The following is a 20,771-nucleotide window of genomic DNA, read 5'->3' on the forward strand; positions in this document are numbered from 1 at the left end:
CAGGCCGGGAATTATACACCCAGCCAGGCCATACCAGTTTGTTTTGGGGGCGTTTTGCTGGATGTATCGTCAATATCTACAACTTTGCTGCCCTACTCAGTTGCAATTTCCCTTGTGCTGGACCCTGAATCTTGACTTGTCTCGTCAACCTCCTCAGCATCTGCTGGTACTGAATAAGAACCAGCATTGTGATGGATTAAACTCTGATCAATAACTAACTTATTGAGAGAACATGAACTTGCTTATACTGTTGTCATCACATTTCCTTTGGTTTTCTTCAGTGTCAGTCATAGCTGAAACAGTTTCCTCTGTACCTGCCAGTTCTGTCCACTGAGCTCTGCATCTCTCCCTCAGGGCCATCACCATCAGCATCATCTGATAGTGTTACTGAATAAGGAGAACATGTAATCATTACATTAACAACTATGTATGAAACAACATGATTCAAGAACATATATTATACAACACTTATTTTATCACTTAGTTGACCCTGTATTTGCATGGCCTAATACCATAATGATTGTCTTCCCTTTAGACAACATAACTATCTCAAGTTATTCACTCACAGTATGAGAGGTTTGTATAAAGTTAGCTGCAGTCTAACGGTTATACATATATTTGCCTTGAGCAGTGGTTCTCAAAGTGGGGGGCGCGCCCCCCCTGGGGGGCGCAGAGGCATACCAGGGGGGGCGCGGGAGACCAGAAGGAAAAATGGTAAAAATAAAAAATGTAAAAGATAAAAAAATAAAAAATCATAAATTGAAAAATTATTTAATCGAAAATAATATGATGCAGTACTATTACGTCTGGGTCTCTGTGTTTCATTCAAGCTCGGCTCTGTGTGTGTGTGGAACGAGCCATTTTGTGTGTGCGAGCGAGAGAGAGAGAGCGCACTGGTACCGGGGATCGTTGTTGTTAGCTTCTGGTGCTAGCGAGCTACGCTAACGGATATAAGGAGCTTTTTCAACAACAAAGTGGAGGAGAGTCCTCTCCTGTCAGACTGAGAGACTCAGTGAGCTAAAGCAGGGGTTCCCAACCTTTATTGTGCCAAGGACCGGCAGATACATTAAAAAAAATTCGCGGACCGGTTGTCAATTTTAGCTGATTTTAATATTTACTCACCAGCAGGTGGCAACAGAGGCTAATTGTTTTTAACAGCCTGAAGAAATACTAATATGCATCCAAAACATATTAATAACGTTTAAAACCAGGATACAATTAAAACTAAAAATTAGGACCGCTTTACAAATATTAATATAATATATAATATAATATAGCCTAATATGGCAATATCAGGCTGTTACATTGTATGTAACAAATAATAGAGCAATATGCATCCAAAGCATATTAACAAAGTTTAAAACCAGGATACAATCAAAACAAATTAGGACCACTGTACACATATTGATATAACTGAAATGTCAGGGAGACCCCTAGGCTTGTTTGCCAGCCATAATAACGTCATACCGGGGCGTTCGTTCCGGTGCACTCCGACAGCATTTAGAACTACATCGAGATTAAGATTAAACTAACTTCTTTTGGGAACACCCACATACCTATGGAGTTGGCCAGATGTGTGTAAATTACTGTTCATGGTAATTTGAAAACAAATGCCATTGTTGGACACACACAAACACACCGAACATACACACACACACAGCGGAGCTGAGCAGAGCACATACACACACACACATCATGTGCCTTTGTTACCGGACATTTCCTTCATACAACGATTAATAGGGGTAATAATCAGGCCGTTCGGTGTGTGTGTATGAAACGTAGCAGCCTGCAGTGGGGAACACAGTGAAGGCTGTGTGTACACGCTGGTGCTGCACTTCTCAGAGGCTGCCTCCTGATGCTGCAGCCATTTCATGAAGTGAAGGAGGTTTTACAAATAAAAAAAATAGCTCTACACCCCTGGCCGCAATGTCCTTAAAATGAAGTCCGAGTTCGAAATATATCTCAAATAATGTATGCACTGCCACTTCCCCACATAAACATAACAGTCTGCGATTAAACGGTTGTCCCCTGTGTGCTCCACTTCCTATTGGCGCACCGGTAACTTTCTCTGTGCATAAATGAACAATGATAACATATTTTTAAATATGTTATCATTGTGATCATCTAATTCTGAAAATATTACGATAAACTCACAGCCATTAAGCGGCCCGGCAGTAACACCTCCACGGCCCGGTACCGGTCCGCGGACCGGGGGTTGGGAACCCCTGAGCTAAAGGACTCTCAGTGTTTAGATAGTTCACTTTAGTCTAAGTTATCTCAGTGGGTCTCAAACGGTTTGGTCACGATTAATGTAATCAATTATTTCTGAGGCACATGTTTATATGATCATTATAGTTATATATAAGAGAATAAATGAAAAACAGGTATGAAATACTATATGGCAGTAAAACAAGAATAACGTTTAAAAGGGTGATTTGTAAAATATCCATAAAGAAAAAGTAAATCTGTTTACAGTTCTGTTTCATATGGGTGTTGAGAGATGTATCCATAGATCTCTTCATTTTGCTCTCAAAGTGCTCCAGATTGGTGCATTTAACTTCAATATTTAAAAATAAATCTTCCCGGGGGAGCTTGCCCCCAGACCCCCCTATGTGAGGTCCACACACCACCTATAAAAATAGCACTTTACCCTATGCCGTGAGCTGATTAGCGAGCCTTCATTGTAACTGTCTCACTGTGTATATGCGTGGGGAATGTTGCAGTAGAAAATTCCACTGTAGCGCCCGGTACATTAATGGGAAACCCTAAATGTTTGAGCACCCTCTATGAAACGTCAAGCTACCCCACAGCACCCCCAAAATAAATTTCTGGCGCCGCCACTGAGCCTGACTATTTGTGTTGGGGGGGCCCGACTTTTTTTTTTCTCCAAAGGGGGGGCCTGACAGAAAAAGTTTGAGAATCACTGGCCTTGAGTAACATTAAGGATACAGGACTGTCTCAGAAAATTAGAATATTGTGATAAAGTTCTTTATTTTCTGTAATGCAATTAAAAAAACAAAAATGTCATACATTCTGGATTCATTACAAATCAACTGAAATATTGCAAGCCTTTTATTATTTTAATATTGCTGATTATGGCATACAGCTTAAGAAAACTCAAATATCCTATCTCTAAATATTAGAATATCATGAAAAAGTATACTAGTAGGGTGTTCAACGAATCACTTGAATCGTCTAATTAACTCGAAACACCTGCAAGGGTTTCCTGAGCCTTGAAAAACACTCAGCTTGGTTCAGTAAACTAAATCACAAGTATGGGGAAGACTGCTGATCTGACTGCTGTCCAGAGGACCGTCATTGACACCCTCCATCAGGAGGGTAAGACACAAAAAGAAATTTCTCAAAGAGCAAGCTGTTCACAGAGTGCAGTTTCAAAGCACATCCACAAAAAGTCTGTTGGAAGGGGGAAATGTGGCAGGAAACGCTGCACAACCAAGAGAGATGACCGCAGCCTTAACAGCATTGTGAAGAAGAGTCGCTTCCAGAATTTGGGGGAGCTTCAAAGACAGTGGACTGAAGCTGGAGTCCAGGTATCAAAAGTCACTGTTCACAGACGTGTCCGGGAAATGGGCTACAATAGCCGTATTCCCATGGTCAAGCCACTTCTGAACTCAAGACAACGGAAGAGGCGTCTGACTTGGGCTAAGGAAAAGAAGCACTGGACAGTTGCACAGTGGTCCAAAGTCCTCTTTTCAGACGAAAGCAAGTTTTGTATTTCATTTGGAAGTCAAGGCGCCAGAGTCTGGAGAAAGGCTGGAGAGGAGCAAAATCCAAGTTGCTTGAAATCCAGTGTGAAGTTCCCACAGTCAGCGATGGTTTGGGGAGCCATGTCAGCTGCTGGTGTTGGTCCACTGTGTTTCATCAAGCCCAGAGTAAATGCAGCTGTGTACCAAGAGATTTTAGAGCACTACATGCTTCCGTCTGCTGAAAAGCTCTATGGAGATGAGGAATTCATTTTCCAGCATGATCTGGCACCTGCCCACAGTGCCAAAACCACCAGTAACTGGTGTACTGACCATGGCATTACTGTCCTCGATTGGCCTGCAAATTCCCCTGACCTGAACCCCATAGAGAATATGTGGGGTATTGTGAAGAAGAAGCTGAAAGACACCAGACCCAACAATGCTAATGAGCTAAAGGCCGCTATTGAAGCATCCTGGGCATCCATAACACCTCAGCAATGCCACAGGCTGATTGCCTCCATGCCACGCCGCATTGATGCAGTAATCCGTGCAAAAGGATTCCCAACCAAGTACTGAGTGCGTTAATGGACATTTTCAAATGTTTGATTGTGTTTTGCTGTTATAAATCTTTTTTTTTTACTTGGTCTGAGGAACTATTCTAATTTTTTGAGACAGTCCTGTATGTTTGGGTTTTGTGTAGCTTTATAGTCTCCAGCCACACAGAGCCTGCCACTAAATTAGCATTGGACTGAGAAACTGTTTTGTTGACAGTCGATGTGCTATCAGGCTACAATATAGAAAGAAAAGTTGCTCATATAGTGGCACTGACACTAGAAAAGTGGATCACATCACTCCGGTTCTGAGATCATTACACTGGCTTCCAGTCTGCCAAAGAATTGATTTTAAAATACTACTGCTGGTTTTTAAATCACTAAATGGCTTAGGACCGTGGTATAGACTACCTACTCCATCACTATGAAGCCTCAAGGAATCTCAGGTCTTCTGGGTCGGGTCTGCTCTCTGTTCCGAGAATAACCACTAAACATGGAAAAGCAGCTTTTAAGCCACAACAATTTGGAACAAACTGCCTATATCATGCACGTCCGCCGAAACAATTCCTATTTTTAAATCCAGACTAAAAACGCACCTATTTGCCGCTGTATTCTGTACCTGCTGTGTTTATTTATTTATTTTATTTCATTACCTTTGCTTATTATGCCTGTTTTTAAATGCCTTTTTTATAATGTATTTGTTCTTAAATGTCTTTTGCTTTTAATCTGCAAAGCACTTTGAATCGCTACGTGCTGAAAAGTGCTATATAAATAAAATTGCCTTGCCTTGCCATAATGTTCACTCACTTACTTTCTCTATACCATACGGGGGTTCTGAATATATCAGTGATTTTAACACATTTCGCTGCCTTTTTGTTGCAGGATGGGGGCCCATCCTTCCACAATAATTAACCTTGCCGTCACTTTCAGTCGGTCCAGTCCAAACTAATTTAAACAGCAGCGCGCTGGTCTCGTGAGAAACGGAGAGTGGAACAACCAATCACATCTTCAATATTCTCCTGAAATTGAAATGTGCCCATTCGTAGTCTGACAGGTGCGTGGTTCTCACTGCGCCTCATGACCAGTGTTGGGTGTAACGCGTTACAAAAGTAACGGAGTTACAGTAATATATTACTTTTTGCTGTAACGAAGTAATGTAACGCATTACTAATGAAATGTGGGTAATATATTACCCGTTACAATGCTCAGTAACGCAGTTACAACACATTTTAACCCGAAATTAAATGGTGTTTTGTTTTTTAAGAATGTACTAACATAGCGAGACATTCCGACACCGGACAAATTGTGCGGGTAGATAAGTAAACCTGGTGTTTACCCTTCAGGCTTCGCGTCGAGATCTTCGGGGAAGTTGAACGTTATGCAACCATTCAAAAAAGAGAACGTAGCGAAAAATACTAACAACAAATTGTGTCAGGTGCGCCTGACCTGCTCCGCTGCGCGTGCATCATTTCCAAAGTGCTTCCACAGCAGTGACACACATCTGATCTGTGGATAATCATTTATACGAAAATGGTTAAAGCAACCATCACTAAACGCCAGCAACACTGCATCTACTGCAGACAGTAGCAACAGGTCAGATGCGGACATCACGTTACCCTCCGTTGTGGACACTAGCTTACTCCCGCCTGACTCGCCGGCCCCGGAGCAGCAGTCTTCGTCGCCCGAAACTACGCCGCCCCTCTGCGGCCCGCAGGTGCCAGGTATATCTAAACAACTACCCGCCTGTACAGTGGGGTAAGGCGGTCATTTTGCAGCTTGTGGTATAAAAATAGACAATGGCTAGAATATTCATTTGAAAATAGTACCATATTCTGACATGCCTTTAGAAATGTTGGGTCAAAAATAATGCATACAATAGCACAGATGCCTTCACCACGAATGGCTAAAAAATGCCTTCACCACGAATGGCTAAAAAAATATCTCATATCCCAAGCTTATTATCAACGAGCTGATGTTGCAGCTGAAATGTTCTCCAGGTCACAAATTCAACCTCACATGATGATGTGATACCAGTTTTCAAGCACAGTAAATATTCTCTTCCCATCGTATATGATGGGACCAAGGTGATGATGTAGTAGGCTACATGGTTTTAATAATACTTTTGCCTTTCAATGTTTGCCATTTCAAACCATGAGCATGGTTTAAATAATATTTGCCTTGATTTACAATATGTTAACCTTCATTATAGTCCTTGACAGCGGTCTGTACTGCTGTATTAACAATGTGTCACATGTTAAGAATTTACAATCAGAATCGAGTATTCAACTAAGCCCTGTAATACAAGTTGTTAGTAGCCTTAAGGGCCTACACAGTTGCTATGCTATACCACATTACCCTTCACTGGATGCATAATGAGCTGCACTAAACTACATTTTAGCATTTAAAATACCTAGCTATTCTTTTGCGGTTATTTTGGTGAAAGTAACTAAAAAGTAACTAAAGTAGTGTAACTCATTACATTTCAGAGACAGTAATATTGTAATGTAACTTATTACTTTCAAAAGAGAGTAATAAGTAATATGTAATATATTACATTTTGGAAGTAACTTGCCCAACACTGCTCATAACGGTGCAACTTTGAACAACTTCACAAATATATGCCGCATTAATGGATTTGGCCTGCAGTCACCGCATCTGGGCTGAATTAAACACGTATTATTTTAGTCCTGTGTGTTTTTTAGATGCCATGTCAGCAGGCCACATCATATTATGCCAGCGTTGCGTTCACAATAGGGGTGGGCGGATCGATCCCAAAATATCGATACTTCCGATATTACGTTACGTTTTAAAATATCGATACTAGAGCCAATAGGATCGATACTTTTATAATTTTTTCCCCGTCTCCTCTACTCGTCAATTTCTTCAAAAAACTATGTGCAGAAGAACACAAGTATGCTCTTTTCTTCTCTCTCCACTGCTGTCCTCCTCTCCTGGAGGCTCGCGAACGTGTAGCGCGCTCCCTGCCTGAACACCGATTATCAAGCTGACTGACAGCAGCCAGCAGGGCAGGACTGCAGCAGCCAGCGACTCGCGAGTGCAACACACACACACGCATGATGGCTGAGAGAAAGAGGAGCGTTGTGTGGAGCAATTTCACAGCTGGCCATACAAACGTATCGAACTGTGATGTGTGCAAGAAGACAGTTCGCTACTCTGGCCACTTTGTATTGTTATTTTTCACATTTGCACTTTAAATTTGCAAAATAAAACGTTTATTTGTCTAGAAAAACTGTCCTGTCTTTATTCATGAAAATGAATTCAGATTTAGTCTATTTATGATGATTTCAGCTCAAAAATCATGTCAAGCAGCTCACCCCTATATGAAAGTACATAAGACGCTTTTCATTTAAAAAAGTATCGGTATCGGTATCGGCGATACTGGCCCTGGGTATGCCCTACTTGGTATCGGATCGAATCCAGATTTTGTGGTATCGCCCACCCCTAGTTCACAAGACATACAAGCCACAAACTGGCAATCGAAATATGCTACAACCTGAGGGACAGTGAATGAGACACACAGACACAGACACACACACCTTGAGGGAGGGAGGGACAGCTGATTGCCATGCAGCAATAAGTCGTTCCCGAGCAGAGAGAGAGAGAGCTGCTAGACACAACTCTTATTAATCCCTGTACCAGATAGCCTACTATACAATGCTAACGGAGGCGAGACTTACGTTATTCACACGCTTATCCACACGTACGTTATCAACACGCATATCTAAGATAGCGCTTTCTAAGCTACGCCGCCGCCACTTGAGCGCGTACTATGAGCGCACCTATGACACGTCGCCGTGACGTCTGACGTCTGACAACGTTGTGACGCGGCCTGTATCCTACGTCAACCCATTCAAAATTGATGGAGGCGTTGGCGCACGTTGACACGTTAGTTCTCCGCTCAGTCAGCTTAGTTCTCTATGGGGTGTGACTTGAGACAAAGAACAGTGTCAGACAAAGAATGGTGTCCTTGTTTTGTCCGTCCTTGAGCCAGGGCTCCCTATTGTTGTATAGGTTATTCTTGTTTTTAGAATTAATTCAGTAATGGTGTGTGTGTGTAACACAAACATAATAAATCATTGGATAGTGTTTCTCAAATGAAGGGGGAAAATAATGAAATAAAGTGATGTATTAAGACTCTTTCTTCCTTTACTTGGCATTCTTCAAAAATACACAGACATTGCAGCACATCGTTTCACGTCTTTGTTCAGCCTTTCTCAGCAGTAGAGTAATGTGCTGGCGAACCTTTGTTTCCTCTTGACAGCCCACTTAAAGGTATACTCAATTCAATTCAATTCGCATGACCTCAGTTACATATAGTATTGCCAAAGCTCTGTATAGTTGCACCATCTATACAAAATATATATATATATATATATATCAAGCGGCAAACTCTGTGGAAGAGCCGGGACGCCAATACGGAAGTGGCACACACTGCAGATCATATATTGGCCGATAGGGACTGACTGCAGAAAGGAGCAATTTCCATAGACCCCCATGTTAAAATGCCCAACTTTACAGCAGAAAAAAACATGTTTCTACCCATGGATGCAATAAATATTATTATGAATATAGTTAGATTCCACCTTCATGATTATGGATCTGTGAGTGAATTGTTTTCTAACACGTCCCTTTTATTTATATTAGGTCTTAAAGTTGTTGCATAAATTAGGGTGTGGTCACATTGAGTGACGGCTCTGTGAAGTGACTGCTGCTGTTAGCTTCTTGTCTCTCTGCTAGCTGCTCCGTGAAGCTACAGGCACTCTGCCTGTTCAGCTCTTCCAGGGAACACAACTTGCCCCCGGCCGTGTTTGTTTGTTCTTCATGCTTATATATCGGACTATTGTGACTCGCTCTGCAGTTGAAACAGACGGTGCATGAATGCGGTTTTGCGGTAAGTGAAATTCGAGTACTTATTTATGTGTTAATGATTTTAATCTGCTACGTAATTAATGTTACGGCTTGGGTTAGCGTGTAAGCGAGTGGTAGCTACGTCGGTGCTAACGATGCTAATAGTAGCCTCCAAGTTAAAATCATAGACTATATTTATAAAGGTTAAAACGAAATAGACAAGTGTTAAGCGTTAAGTGGGATAATACTGTACAACAAACGGCTTCTGTTTGAGGTTAATAAAATAAGGTCATCCTTGTAACTTAGAGAGATGATTATTATGTAGGTAGGTGTATGCATCGCTAAGGTTAATTTAAATTGGCTATGCTCAAGTATGTAGACAAGCTAATGTCGAAGTAGTGTATGTGAAATCAATCTCACAACAAGATGTGTGTATATTACAATTATTAATGTCATATTTCAAGATGATTACTTAGATATTACAATATGGTTGGTTGAGCTGGAGTTCATTATTGAGCTTACACGTTAACATCACAGTCATCTGAAGAACAAACCCAAACCTTGTTGTTTTTATGAATTGCATTACCAAATGGGTATCAAATAAACAGTAAGCATTGGTAACACAACTTCCAAAGTTACAGTAAAATAAAAAGGACCCTGACTCGGACAATACACAATCCAACGTGTTCAACAGAAGAGAATCAGTTATATTGTTTGTACACATGGTACTTTACATATATATCTGTTTGTTTAAGGCAGGGGTCGGCAACCCAATGCTGGCACGCGGAACCGTAACCAGTGGCACACTAGGAATAAGTGGAATAAGTATGCAAAAATATTAAAATTGTATTTTCGGATCCTGAACGAGACCGCCGCCAGAGCGCGTCTCCCCGTTACCTGCAGAAGAAAGCCATGCACGCAACGCAGCCCGCTCTCTTGAACTCCAGGTGACTTTCTGCCGCTTTCCTCCGTGGTGCAGTGCTGATCGTTTCACCACGGAGGAAAGCACTTCACAAATTGCAGCAGTACCCATAAGGAGCTGTACAAATGCCGCAGTTTTTGTGTGGCTGTGTCTTTAGTTGAAAGCCCAGTGGCGATCTGCTCATCTCTCATCGAAATTATATGATAGAAAGGGGCGGACGCGCCATCTGTGTGTTAAACTTTCCTGTCGGCTCCCAGACCGTAGTCGAGGAGGGCAGAAGAAACAAGCTTCAGGTTCAATAACCCACTTAAGCTTAAATGACTGGAGAGAGGCGAGCTCTTCTTGGGAGGCCGTTGCATTTATTTAGCTGTTCTTCTGTTTCACAAAATACATCAGACCTCCGTTTTTCTGCTTCCTCGTTTCACTTCCAGAAACATACACACGTTCCCTCACTGTCGCTCTACCATCCACAAAAACACACATGCAATAGCCACACCCCTCTCTCTCTCTTAAAGACCCTGTGAAGTGTGCACCTGTGCATGATCTGTTATGCTAATACGTATAGTAATGACCAAAATTGTCCATTGGAACCCATATCAAAAGATGTTGGAATAGCAACGAATTTGACGAGTTTTGAATTTTCCGGGGAAATCTGCAGTCGACCTTCGCCTTCGTGGGCGTGGCTTGCGATCTACTGCGTGACGTCACGAGATGGACGCCGCCGCACTGTTTACATTCACCACCGTTCATTTTTTCTCTTTTTCAAAGTCGAATTTCTCAACGTTTTTGAGCTAGTATTTTCCTGGAAAGTGTGTCGGAGTCGACTGGAAGTGATTGCCAATCGAGAAAACCTGACAATGGAGGCGACAGTGAAGAAAGAGGGATGAAAAACACAGGGGAAACGATGCATTGCCGCTGGCTGTAGTAATGTCAAGTCTGCCGAAGTGGCGATGTTTCTGTTCCCAAAAGATGAAGGTGAGCCTGGCTGGTGTCATTGTTTCGTAGATTCTTTGATTGATCATGATAAATAAAGGCCACTGGTCGATTCGAGAGAGAGAGAAAGAGAGACTGAGAGAGTTACAGGGTTGTTGTTAGCATCTGGTGCTAGCTCGGAGCTAACGGAGATTAGCTGTTTCAACAATAAGGAGAGGGAGAGTGCTCTCCTGTGGGACTGAGAGAGATAACGTCAGGTCAGGGAGGTAAACTGTAGCCTAAGTTATCTCAGTGGGTTTGGTCATCTATGTAAACAAATATTTCCATCTATGTAATATTAGTTGTATAAAATAGGTTAAGAAATCCTTCCAATGTTTTTTAATTATTGAAATATATGTTTCATATGAGTGTTGAGAGCTGTATCCATAAATCTCTTAATGTTGCCCTCAAAGTGCACCAGATTGATCACTTTCCTCATCTATCCTGTCCGAAAAGCTGTCCAAATCAATCATTTCTCTCACACTAGTATCACTTTCCAGAGTCTCCGCCATGTTTACAATCGCAACTGGGTACATCTTGTGACGTCACAGCCACTATCGTCTGCAACTTCCGTTAGGCTCAGACGGCAAAATTAATAATTCATAAATTCATTAATTATGAATTATTAAAAATTATTTTAGCCATGAACAAGTATAATGATATGTAAGGAATGAAACTGCCATTTCATTTTGGTGCAAAAACATGCACTTCACTGGGCCTTTAAAGGGACAGCGATCTCATCTAACTCTGACTCCTAATATCATAACGTGTGCTCTGGAGAATCACAGAACGGACGATCGTCCTTATTATTATGCCGTTTAAACAAATTATTTAAATGAGTTTGTTAAATTCGGCATCATGTAAGTTGCGCTGACAGGTCCACACACTGCTTCCCCACAGCGAGGCTCCCCCGCCCTCCTGCTGATAGTTGAGGAGCGTCAAGCTCCTCAACCCCCCCCCGTTGATGATTCTCGATCGTTGGCACGCTGATAATTTTTTTTTAATTAAATGGCACTTCATATCAAAAAGGTTGCCGACCCCTGGTTTAAGGTGTCCAGGTGATGCAGACAGGCTTGACCAGAGAGTGAGAGACAGAACTGGACTCCTCACAGCAGTGAACTTCAGCACAGGTACAAATACTATTTTTTTCATACTGTACAAAGAATCAAGAAAGTATTGACTTTAATACACTGATATACATTCCATTAAACAATACTAGATCACCTACACACCAGTGAAGTTGAGGGGTTTTTCTGTGCAAAAAGTTACATTTAGATGTTAACAAGCAATATGATTTTGTCAGCTTTCTAATTTAATGTATTAAAGGCAAAGATATTTAACACATAGTGAGAACTGCTACTATTTATCTCTCAATATTGTCTGTAAAAAACGTGGTAAAAGTTATTCTTTCAGTGAGACAACAGAGCAAGCTTCTACAGTTGCACTACGTTTTGATAACCGTTAAATATTATTTTGAAAATAACATATATTTCAATGTTGATGAACTTCATACTTTTCATTCATACTCTGATTGATTGTTTTTGTAGCTCACTCTTGAAATAAAAAAAAAACATTACAATTACAAAATAATGATATCTACAGTACAGCCCCTAAACACACAAACACACCACTTTCATAAATAACACACTTGTTCTGCAATAATGTTTTATGTTTCCTGTAATTTTTGTTAGGAAAGGACATGCCTGAAAGACACAACATTTTCTCCTTCTCTGAGGGTCAAGAAGAACATCCAAGAGGAAAATTAAAAGCTGATATGAGATTTTAAGACCAGTACACTAGTTTTATTGTAAAAACAGTCAGCTGATCGAATGCACCTATTTCCACATCTACACTCCATCAGCTGATTATTTCTATATGCCTCGCTTTATGAGCTTCACATCAATTGTGCCTTGTACCGCAGAGTTTGCAACGTCACAAATAAATGGGGCCAATCTTTAGTAAGATGTAATCTAACATTTTCAGTAAGAATAATGGACAAAAGGAGTGCAAATACAATTTATTGAAATGTGAACCAAAAGTTAATCAAACATGTTTTAAATAAAAAGCACATAAGGACAGAAGGTGTAAAACTATTAAAGTAAACACATTTAGTCAAATAAAGTGACAGACTAGGCCTGTGCAGTTGGTATCAGCTTTGCCCAGCATGGGCTCCTCCATCAGACCTGGACCTTCTCACAGAGGAAAGACCCTCAGTCCTCTCCAAACCAACAGACTGGACGTCCATCACACGGAGGTTTCTCCCTGAAGTCTCTGCAGCTTTCTGGACACCACGCTGTCTCAATCCGTCCACACTGAATATGAGAGGGGGAAAAAGAAAATAACAAATGCTTTAGACAATAAGAAACATAAAGTTGACAGTTGAGTTGCTCAATTTTTTTAGATTGTCAATACTATTACTGTATAACTAATATATCAGGTTAAGAAGCACATTCAAATAAAGATTGGTCTGCAAATACATGTTGTCTTTTGAATTGTTTGTCTTAAGTCAAGGATCTAGAACTGGTACTTAGTTTTAATGATACAGTCTGGTTATTATGCTGTTTGGAGGAGGTAACACTCACAGGTAAGAGCACTAACTAGCTACCATCACATGTAGCTTAGCTTGACTTAAATGTATTAAACGTATTATTAAGTCCATCCATCCATCTTCTCCCGCTTATCCGTGGTCGGGTCGCGGAGGGAGCAGTTCCAGCAGAGAGCCCCAAACTTTCTTTTCCCTGGCCACATCAACCAGCTCTGACTGGGGGATCCCAAGGCGCTCCCAGGCCAGCGAAGAGATATAATCCCTCCACCTGGTTCTAGGTCTACCCCTTGGTCTCTTCCCAGCTGGACGTGCCTGGAACACCTCCCTAGGGAGGCGCCCAGGTGGCATCCTAACTAGGTGCCCGAACCACCTCAACTGGCTCCTTTCGACGCGAAGGAGGAGCGGTTCAACTCCGAGTCCCTCCTGGATGACCGAACTTCTCACCTTATCCCTAAGGGAGACACCAGCCACCCTGCGGAGAAAACCCATCTCGGCCGCTTGTACCCGCGATCTCGTTCTTTCGGTCATGACCCATCCTTCATGACCATAGGTGAGGGTAGGAACGAAAATGGCGCGGTAGACAGAGAGCTTTGTCTTCTGGCTCAGCTCCCTTTTCGTCACAACGGTGCGGTAAAGCGACTGCAGTACCGCTCCCGCTGCTCCGATTCTCCGACCCATCTCACGCTCCATTGTTCCCTCACTCGAGAACAAGACCCCGAGATACTTGAACTCCTTCACTTGGGGTAAGGACTCATTCCCTACTTGGAGTGGACAGTCCATCGGTTTCCTGCTGAGAACCATGGCCTCAGATTTGGAGGTGCTGATCCTCATCCCAGCCGCTTCACACTCGGTTGCGAACCGATCCAGTGAGTGCTGAAGGTTGCAGACCGATGAAGCCATCAGAACCACATCATCTGCAAAAAGCAGTGGTGCAATCCTTAGTCCACCGAACTGCAAACCCCCCCCCCCACGACTACGCCTCGAAATCCGATCCATGTATATTACAAACAGGATTGGTGACAAAGCGCAGCCTTGGTGGAGGCCAACCCTCACCTGAAATGGGTCCGACTTACTGCCGAGGACCCGGACACAGCTCTTGCTTTGGGAGTACAGAGATTGGATGGCCCTGAGTAGAGACCCCCTCACCCCATACTCCCGCAGCACCTCCCACAGTGACTCCCTGGGAACCCGGTCATACGCCTTCTCCAAGTCTACAAAACACATGTAGACTGGATAAGCGTACTCCCAGGCCCCCTCCAGGATCCTTGCGAGAGTAAAAAGCTGATCCGTCGTTTCACGAACAGGACGGAATCCGCATTGTTCCTCCTCAATCTGAGGTTCGACAATCGGCCTGACCCTCCTTTCGAGTACCTTAGAGTAAACTTTCCCGGGGAGGCTGAGTAGTGTGATGCCTCTGTAATTGGCACACACCCTCTGATCCCCCTTTTTAAAAAGGGGAACCACCACCCCGGTCTGCCACTCCTTCGGTACTGTTTCCGACTTCCACGCAACGTTGATGAGACGTGTCAACCATGACAGTCCCTCAACACCCAGAGCCTTCAGCCTTTCTGGGCGGATCTCATCCACCCCCGGGGCTTTGCCACTGTGAAGTTGTTTGACGACCTCAGTGACCTCCCCCCGGGAGACTGGTTTCGATCCCCCGTCATACTCCGGCTCTGCCTCTAACATAGAGGGCGGAGTTATCGGGTTCAGGAATTCCTCAAAGAGCTCCTTCCAACGCCCTAACACTCCATCAGTTGAGGTCAACAACGTCCCATCCTTACTGTACACAGCTTGGATGGTTCCCTGCTTCCCCCTCCTGAGGTGTCGGACAGTTTTCCACAACAATTTTGGTGCCGCCCGAAAGTCCTTTTCCATGTCTTCTCCGAACTTCTCCCACACCCGCTGCTTTGCCTCGGCCACGGCTGATCAGGGGGGCCGTTCCTCCCAATCACTCCCCTCCAAGTGTCTCCATCATTGCCCACATGTGCGTTGAAGTCTCCCAGCAAGATTAAAGAGTCCCCTTCAGGAGCCCCATACAGGACTCTTTCCAGGGTCTCCAAGAAGGCCGTATACTCTGAACTGCTGTTGGGTGCATAAGCACACACAACAGTCAGAGTTTTCCCCCCCGTAACCCGCAGGCGTAGGGAGGCGACCCTCTCGTCCACTGGGGTAGACTCCAGCAATGAAGCACCCAACCGGGGACTTGTGAGTATCCCCACACCCGCCCGGCGCCTCACACCTTGAGCAACTCCGGAGAAGAATAAAGTCCAACCCCTATCCAGAAGTAAGGTTCCAGAGCCGACGCTGTGCGTAGAAGTGAGCCCAACCAGATCCAACTGGTAACGCTCCACCTCCCGCACAAGCTCCGACTCCTTCCCCCCCAGAGAGGTGACGTTCCACGTCCCCAAAGCCAGCTTCTGTCGCCCGGGTCTGGTCCGTCGAGACCCTCTGCCTTCACTGCCACCCTTCTGGCAGCGCACCCGACCCCATCGCTGTTTCCCGTAGGTGGTGGGCCCGCGGGACGGAGAAGCGGAGGTGTTGCCCACGTCGCCTTTTTCGGGCTGTGCCCGGCCGGGCTCTGTGGCAAGCCAACGAGTCCTCCTTCTGGGCCTGGCTCCAGAAGGGGACCCCGGGCTTCCTCCGGGCCGGGTATCCTCACATCGTGTGTCGTCTTTCATGAGGTCTTGTGAACCAATCTTAGTCTGGCCCCTTGCCTGAGACCAATTTGCCATGGGAGAACACAAGGTTCCAGACAACACAGCCCCCAGGTTCATCAGGGCACACAAACCTCTCTACCATGGTAAGGTGCTGGTTCTTCAGAGAGGTATAATTAAGTGATTTCAAAATATAAATAACTAATGTCATGCAAACATATTAATATTTGCTTGATTCCAGTGTTGAATTTAGCACAATTGCATACAAAAGTTAAGGGATTTTAAGATTCTGAAGTATTAGGCTAAAAACTCAATAACTTAGATTATTATTTATAGTTTTGCTGAATAGTTTCATGTCCGCTTACCTTAAAAACGTAAAATGACACGGCAGTGTGCAGATGGGGAGAATGTTAGCTTAGCTTGGTAGCTTCAGCTAGCTCTGAACTTTCAGCTCGGTGGCAGCAGGTCCCGCCTCGGCTCCGCCTCTTTGCCCTTATTTGGAGCAGGCTGGAGAAGGCGGGAGTTGAACTCTGACGTCACAGTCGAGCCGTTAGTGGCCGACTCCGCCTACTAAGGGCTTCTCGGCAACTCTGCAGAATCCTATGGGTGATGTCACAGACCCTACGTCCATTTATATATACAGTCTATGATATATATATTATACAATATATATATATACTCCCCCTTGTGGCCAAAGGGGGACACAACTCTTGTCTTAAGATGTATGCTTGAGTGCAGCAAAATTTAGCTCAGTGACTATTTTGTCAACTAAACATCATAAAACAATACATATTTTAGTAAACGGGACATTACAATCTCCGCACATTAACTCTATATTTGCCTCTACCATGGTGCCAAAATGAAACGAAATAAAATAAACAATATATAGGGGTTGCTTCTTCTCTGAACTTCTTGCATCCCTCCATATCAAATAAACCATAAACAAATACATAAAGTTGTGTTCACTGCAGCGATCTATTTTACACACAAAACTATGAAAACTTGGTGATATACAGTGGCGTTTTCTCCTGGAGACCAAGGGAAGACAGGCCTCTCCTGTTTTTTCCGCCCTTTGTTATCATTTTGATAATTACAAATATATATTCTTGTCTGTGGTTGTTTTTGCGTTCAGGGCATACAAGGGGTGTAACATTATTTTAATACCAAAACTATATTGAAATAGAGTCTCGCTTGAACAGCAACTGCGTCTGTAACATTACTGCGTTATTTGGTGATAACTACCAAAGTAAAGTAACTTCAGACGCAGACGTCACGTAGCTTCTCAGACGAGAGGAGTGGCGACGAGAGTGTCACGTTACTTCTCTCGCGGCATAGTTCACGGCATGGTAGGCGACGATCGACACGTTAGTGAGCTCAGTGTGTTGGTTCTTTGTCTCAAGTCACACCTCATATTGGTCTAGCTTCAGACATGCCCGCCGGCAAGCGTCAACACACGCCGCCATGTGTAGGGGCCGTATGTGTTGTACTGTCTCATTGTGACCATAGATTAAACAGCCAGCAAAACGCATTTGAGAGCCAGGGAATGAGCAGCCATGCTCCTTTATTGATTTATTTGCAGTCACTGATATTCAAACGGAGTTAAACTATACATTTTTTAATTACAAGGCACTTTATAATCTCATAAGCAAGTGCAACATACACAGATTAACACATAGGACCGCTAAATGTAAACCATAGACTGTATATATAAACAAAGTGTAAACAAGGTAAATATAGCTAATGCTAGCAGTGCAATAAGCATGTATACAGGCTAGCATGGCTAACGCTAGCATATGCTAACACTAGCGCGAATGATAACGCATTTTCTCATTGTGTTTAAATATCTCCGAATGTCATCACATAAACACAATACATGTTACTAATCCTCACAGTATAAGTGCAAGGATTACACTTACAGTTATTGCTTTCTGGCAGACTTCACCCTTTTACTCTTCAGGTTGCTTAGGGAACATTTGTGAGTCTATTACCATGCTACTCAGTTCACTTTCTCCTACTTCCTCTAGCCGGTTTCCTGTCTAATATGCAAATATGAAACATACAGGTCAATATCATCTTGTTATTGATAGCTGAACTGTCAATACCCCAACACATATTCTTATATATAATTACCTAATTTTGAGTTATTTAGACAGAATTAACACTTATAGTTTCATCTCTTGTTACATGAGAATAGATCATATTTGATAAGTGTTATTATGGGAGAATTACTATTCTTGTGGTACTACTGCCTTATTAGGCCCATATTGAGCAGAGCATATTAAGACCAAAACTCATGTACTACAACTTCCTTACTTGCAATAAATAAGCACTAATTAGAGGGCTATTGAGGAAAAACTCTCAACTAATGGCTTATTACTTGTAGAATATCGTCATGTAGAATAAGGCATTAATAAGTGTTTTATAATTAAGCAATAGCTCACGACAGGCCGTGGTATATGCTCATTATATCACAGCTAAGGGGCGTGGTTCGGCCCGACGCGAAGCGGAGTCAACCCCTGACTAATAAATAACCAATATACTGCTAATATGCATGTTAATTAACAACTTGTTGATGTACCTTAATATCAAGTGTTACAGTACAGTGCCATGTCTGAATGCAGGGGATTAGACATGGCACTGTACTGGGACATTTATTATTTATTTTAACATTTAAGGAAGAAATATGGAGGTCTTCTCGCCTCCACTCAAACTCTGGATTATCTTTAAATATAAGAGTTGTATTCTCTTCACCTGCTTGATGTGAAACTTTCTTAATGTTTGTCGACACCTTGCCCTAAAATAATGCTATCAACAATGCAAAACACTTAAGATAACCGGGGAAACTTTACAGCAAAGGATCTGCTGTATTTGTGTTAAAAAAATTGGATGTTTGGAACACACACAATTAAGGACCATCTTTCACATGCAGCACACTCTTGTCTGGCTGCAAAAACTTTTGTCAGCTGCTCATGGTACAGCAATCTGGTAATTTGGTACTCGATCAAGATTTGAGGCGAGACTGGTGCAGTGGTGGTAAACGTCCTCCTTCATGCATGTATGCTGCAAGAGTATTAGAGACAAATATTTATGTGGTCTCAGTCCTGCTGTAATGCTTTCCGTACAAATATGAGCTGACACTAAATTGTGAAAAGGAAACCCATGATATTTTGTGCTAGGTGCACGTTTTTCCCCTCATGTCCATTGGACAAGCAACATTTTTCAAATGTTTAAGCTTGTTAATCTAATATAGGTGACTCGTTTTTGTTAACTTTAAGACTTAAGTACTTCATTAGTACTTATAATGTTAACCTACAGCAATGAGGCCATATTATTTATGGTAATTTACTTTAGCAGCGGGGGAGGAAAAGCGTGCAGGTGTAGGCCTACTGAATCTAAATCAGATCGGCTTCTCTGTGCTTTCTAACCTTTCGTCTGTCTGTATGTCTGATTGCTTGTCTGTCTGCCTGAATCTCTATTTTTATTTTGGGAACATCTTTTAATATCCTGGTTTACTTTTTCACTCAATACCGCAATTGTTGTTCATATCCTCTCTCCTTTATTTCATGCAGGAAGTCACTGGAACTGGTTCCAGATAAAGTGGACATGAGTTTTCAGTGGCATCTTAAAACAACATATTGAGCCCTATCTTATCCCAGCACTCAACAACACACAGAGCAGACAAATTGTCATAACTATTTTCAGAGCGACACAGTTGTCATCTTCGGCCAAAGCAACCCTGTTAGTGTACTCATTTCTGTGTCCTTGTGTGTGTGCCCTAAAATTAGTTATTATTCAAGATAGATTATGTGTGTTTTTTTCTGTCATGAATCTTTAATGCTACAATCATTGCTGTTAACAACAATTTAATCTCATGGGTGAATCACTAATAAACATTCTTTAAAAAGACAAAGAGCCACTCAAGTTTTCTGTCAGAACTATCTTTCTAGCATGGTCTAATTAGAAATTCAATTAAATTCAAGTCATTTGTCTTCATCTATTTGGTTAATCAACACATATCACACATATCTTCTTTACATCTTTTGAACATATACTGACAAATATATACTTTCTGAGCCTTAAAGGGACAAAAAGGAGACTTAGAAATATGTGTGCAAGTGAAACACAAGGGTAATACTAATAGTAACTTGTAAAGAGTTTATAAGGAATCCTCAGTCGATCAGTAGATTGTACCTTTTTATATTGACTTAATTGTTTTCTTATTTTCTTATAAGGTGTTTGGAGAGGTGTGAAAATAAAAGTGGAAACATTGAAAGCTTAAATCAAAAATAATTTACGTAGCTGTCATTCCCTATCTCAGGGACTGCAGGTTAGCTGCAGGGTCTCGCTTGGCTTGTTGTTGGGCACGTAGGCTGCTGCCGTCCTCTGGCTGTCTTTTCTAATGAGTTGAATTTGAAATGATTCCTTAAGTGATGCTGACTGTTGAACCTCGCTCATATCTTATCCATGCAAACAGATGTTGTTAGCCACAAGCAGATTTCTTTCCGACAAAATAACATGAGAAGGTGCAATATGAGGTGTGAACTGGAAGTA

The 20,771-nt window shown here is 42.5% G+C and overlaps 1 protein-coding gene across 1 annotated transcript in view; it reads left to right on the top strand.

Annotated features, from left to right (window-relative positions):
* Positions 1-10,561: 10,561 nt before the first annotated feature.
* LOC307017776 (uncharacterized protein) overlaps positions 10,562-20,771 on the top strand; it is a 307,460-nt gene continuing 297,250 nt past the window's right edge. The window contains exon 1 of the mRNA XM_079647551.1: positions 10,562-11,021. Coding sequence (XP_079503677.1) covers positions 10,974-11,021 — 48 coding nt within the window. The 5' untranslated portion in view covers positions 10,562-10,973. The remainder of the gene's footprint in view (positions 11,022-20,771) is intronic.

The sequence above is a fragment of the Notothenia rossii genome (genome assembly GCF_949606895.1).
Source record: "Notothenia rossii genome assembly, chromosome: 9".
Lineage (NCBI taxonomy): Eukaryota > Metazoa > Chordata > Actinopteri > Perciformes > Nototheniidae > Notothenia > Notothenia rossii.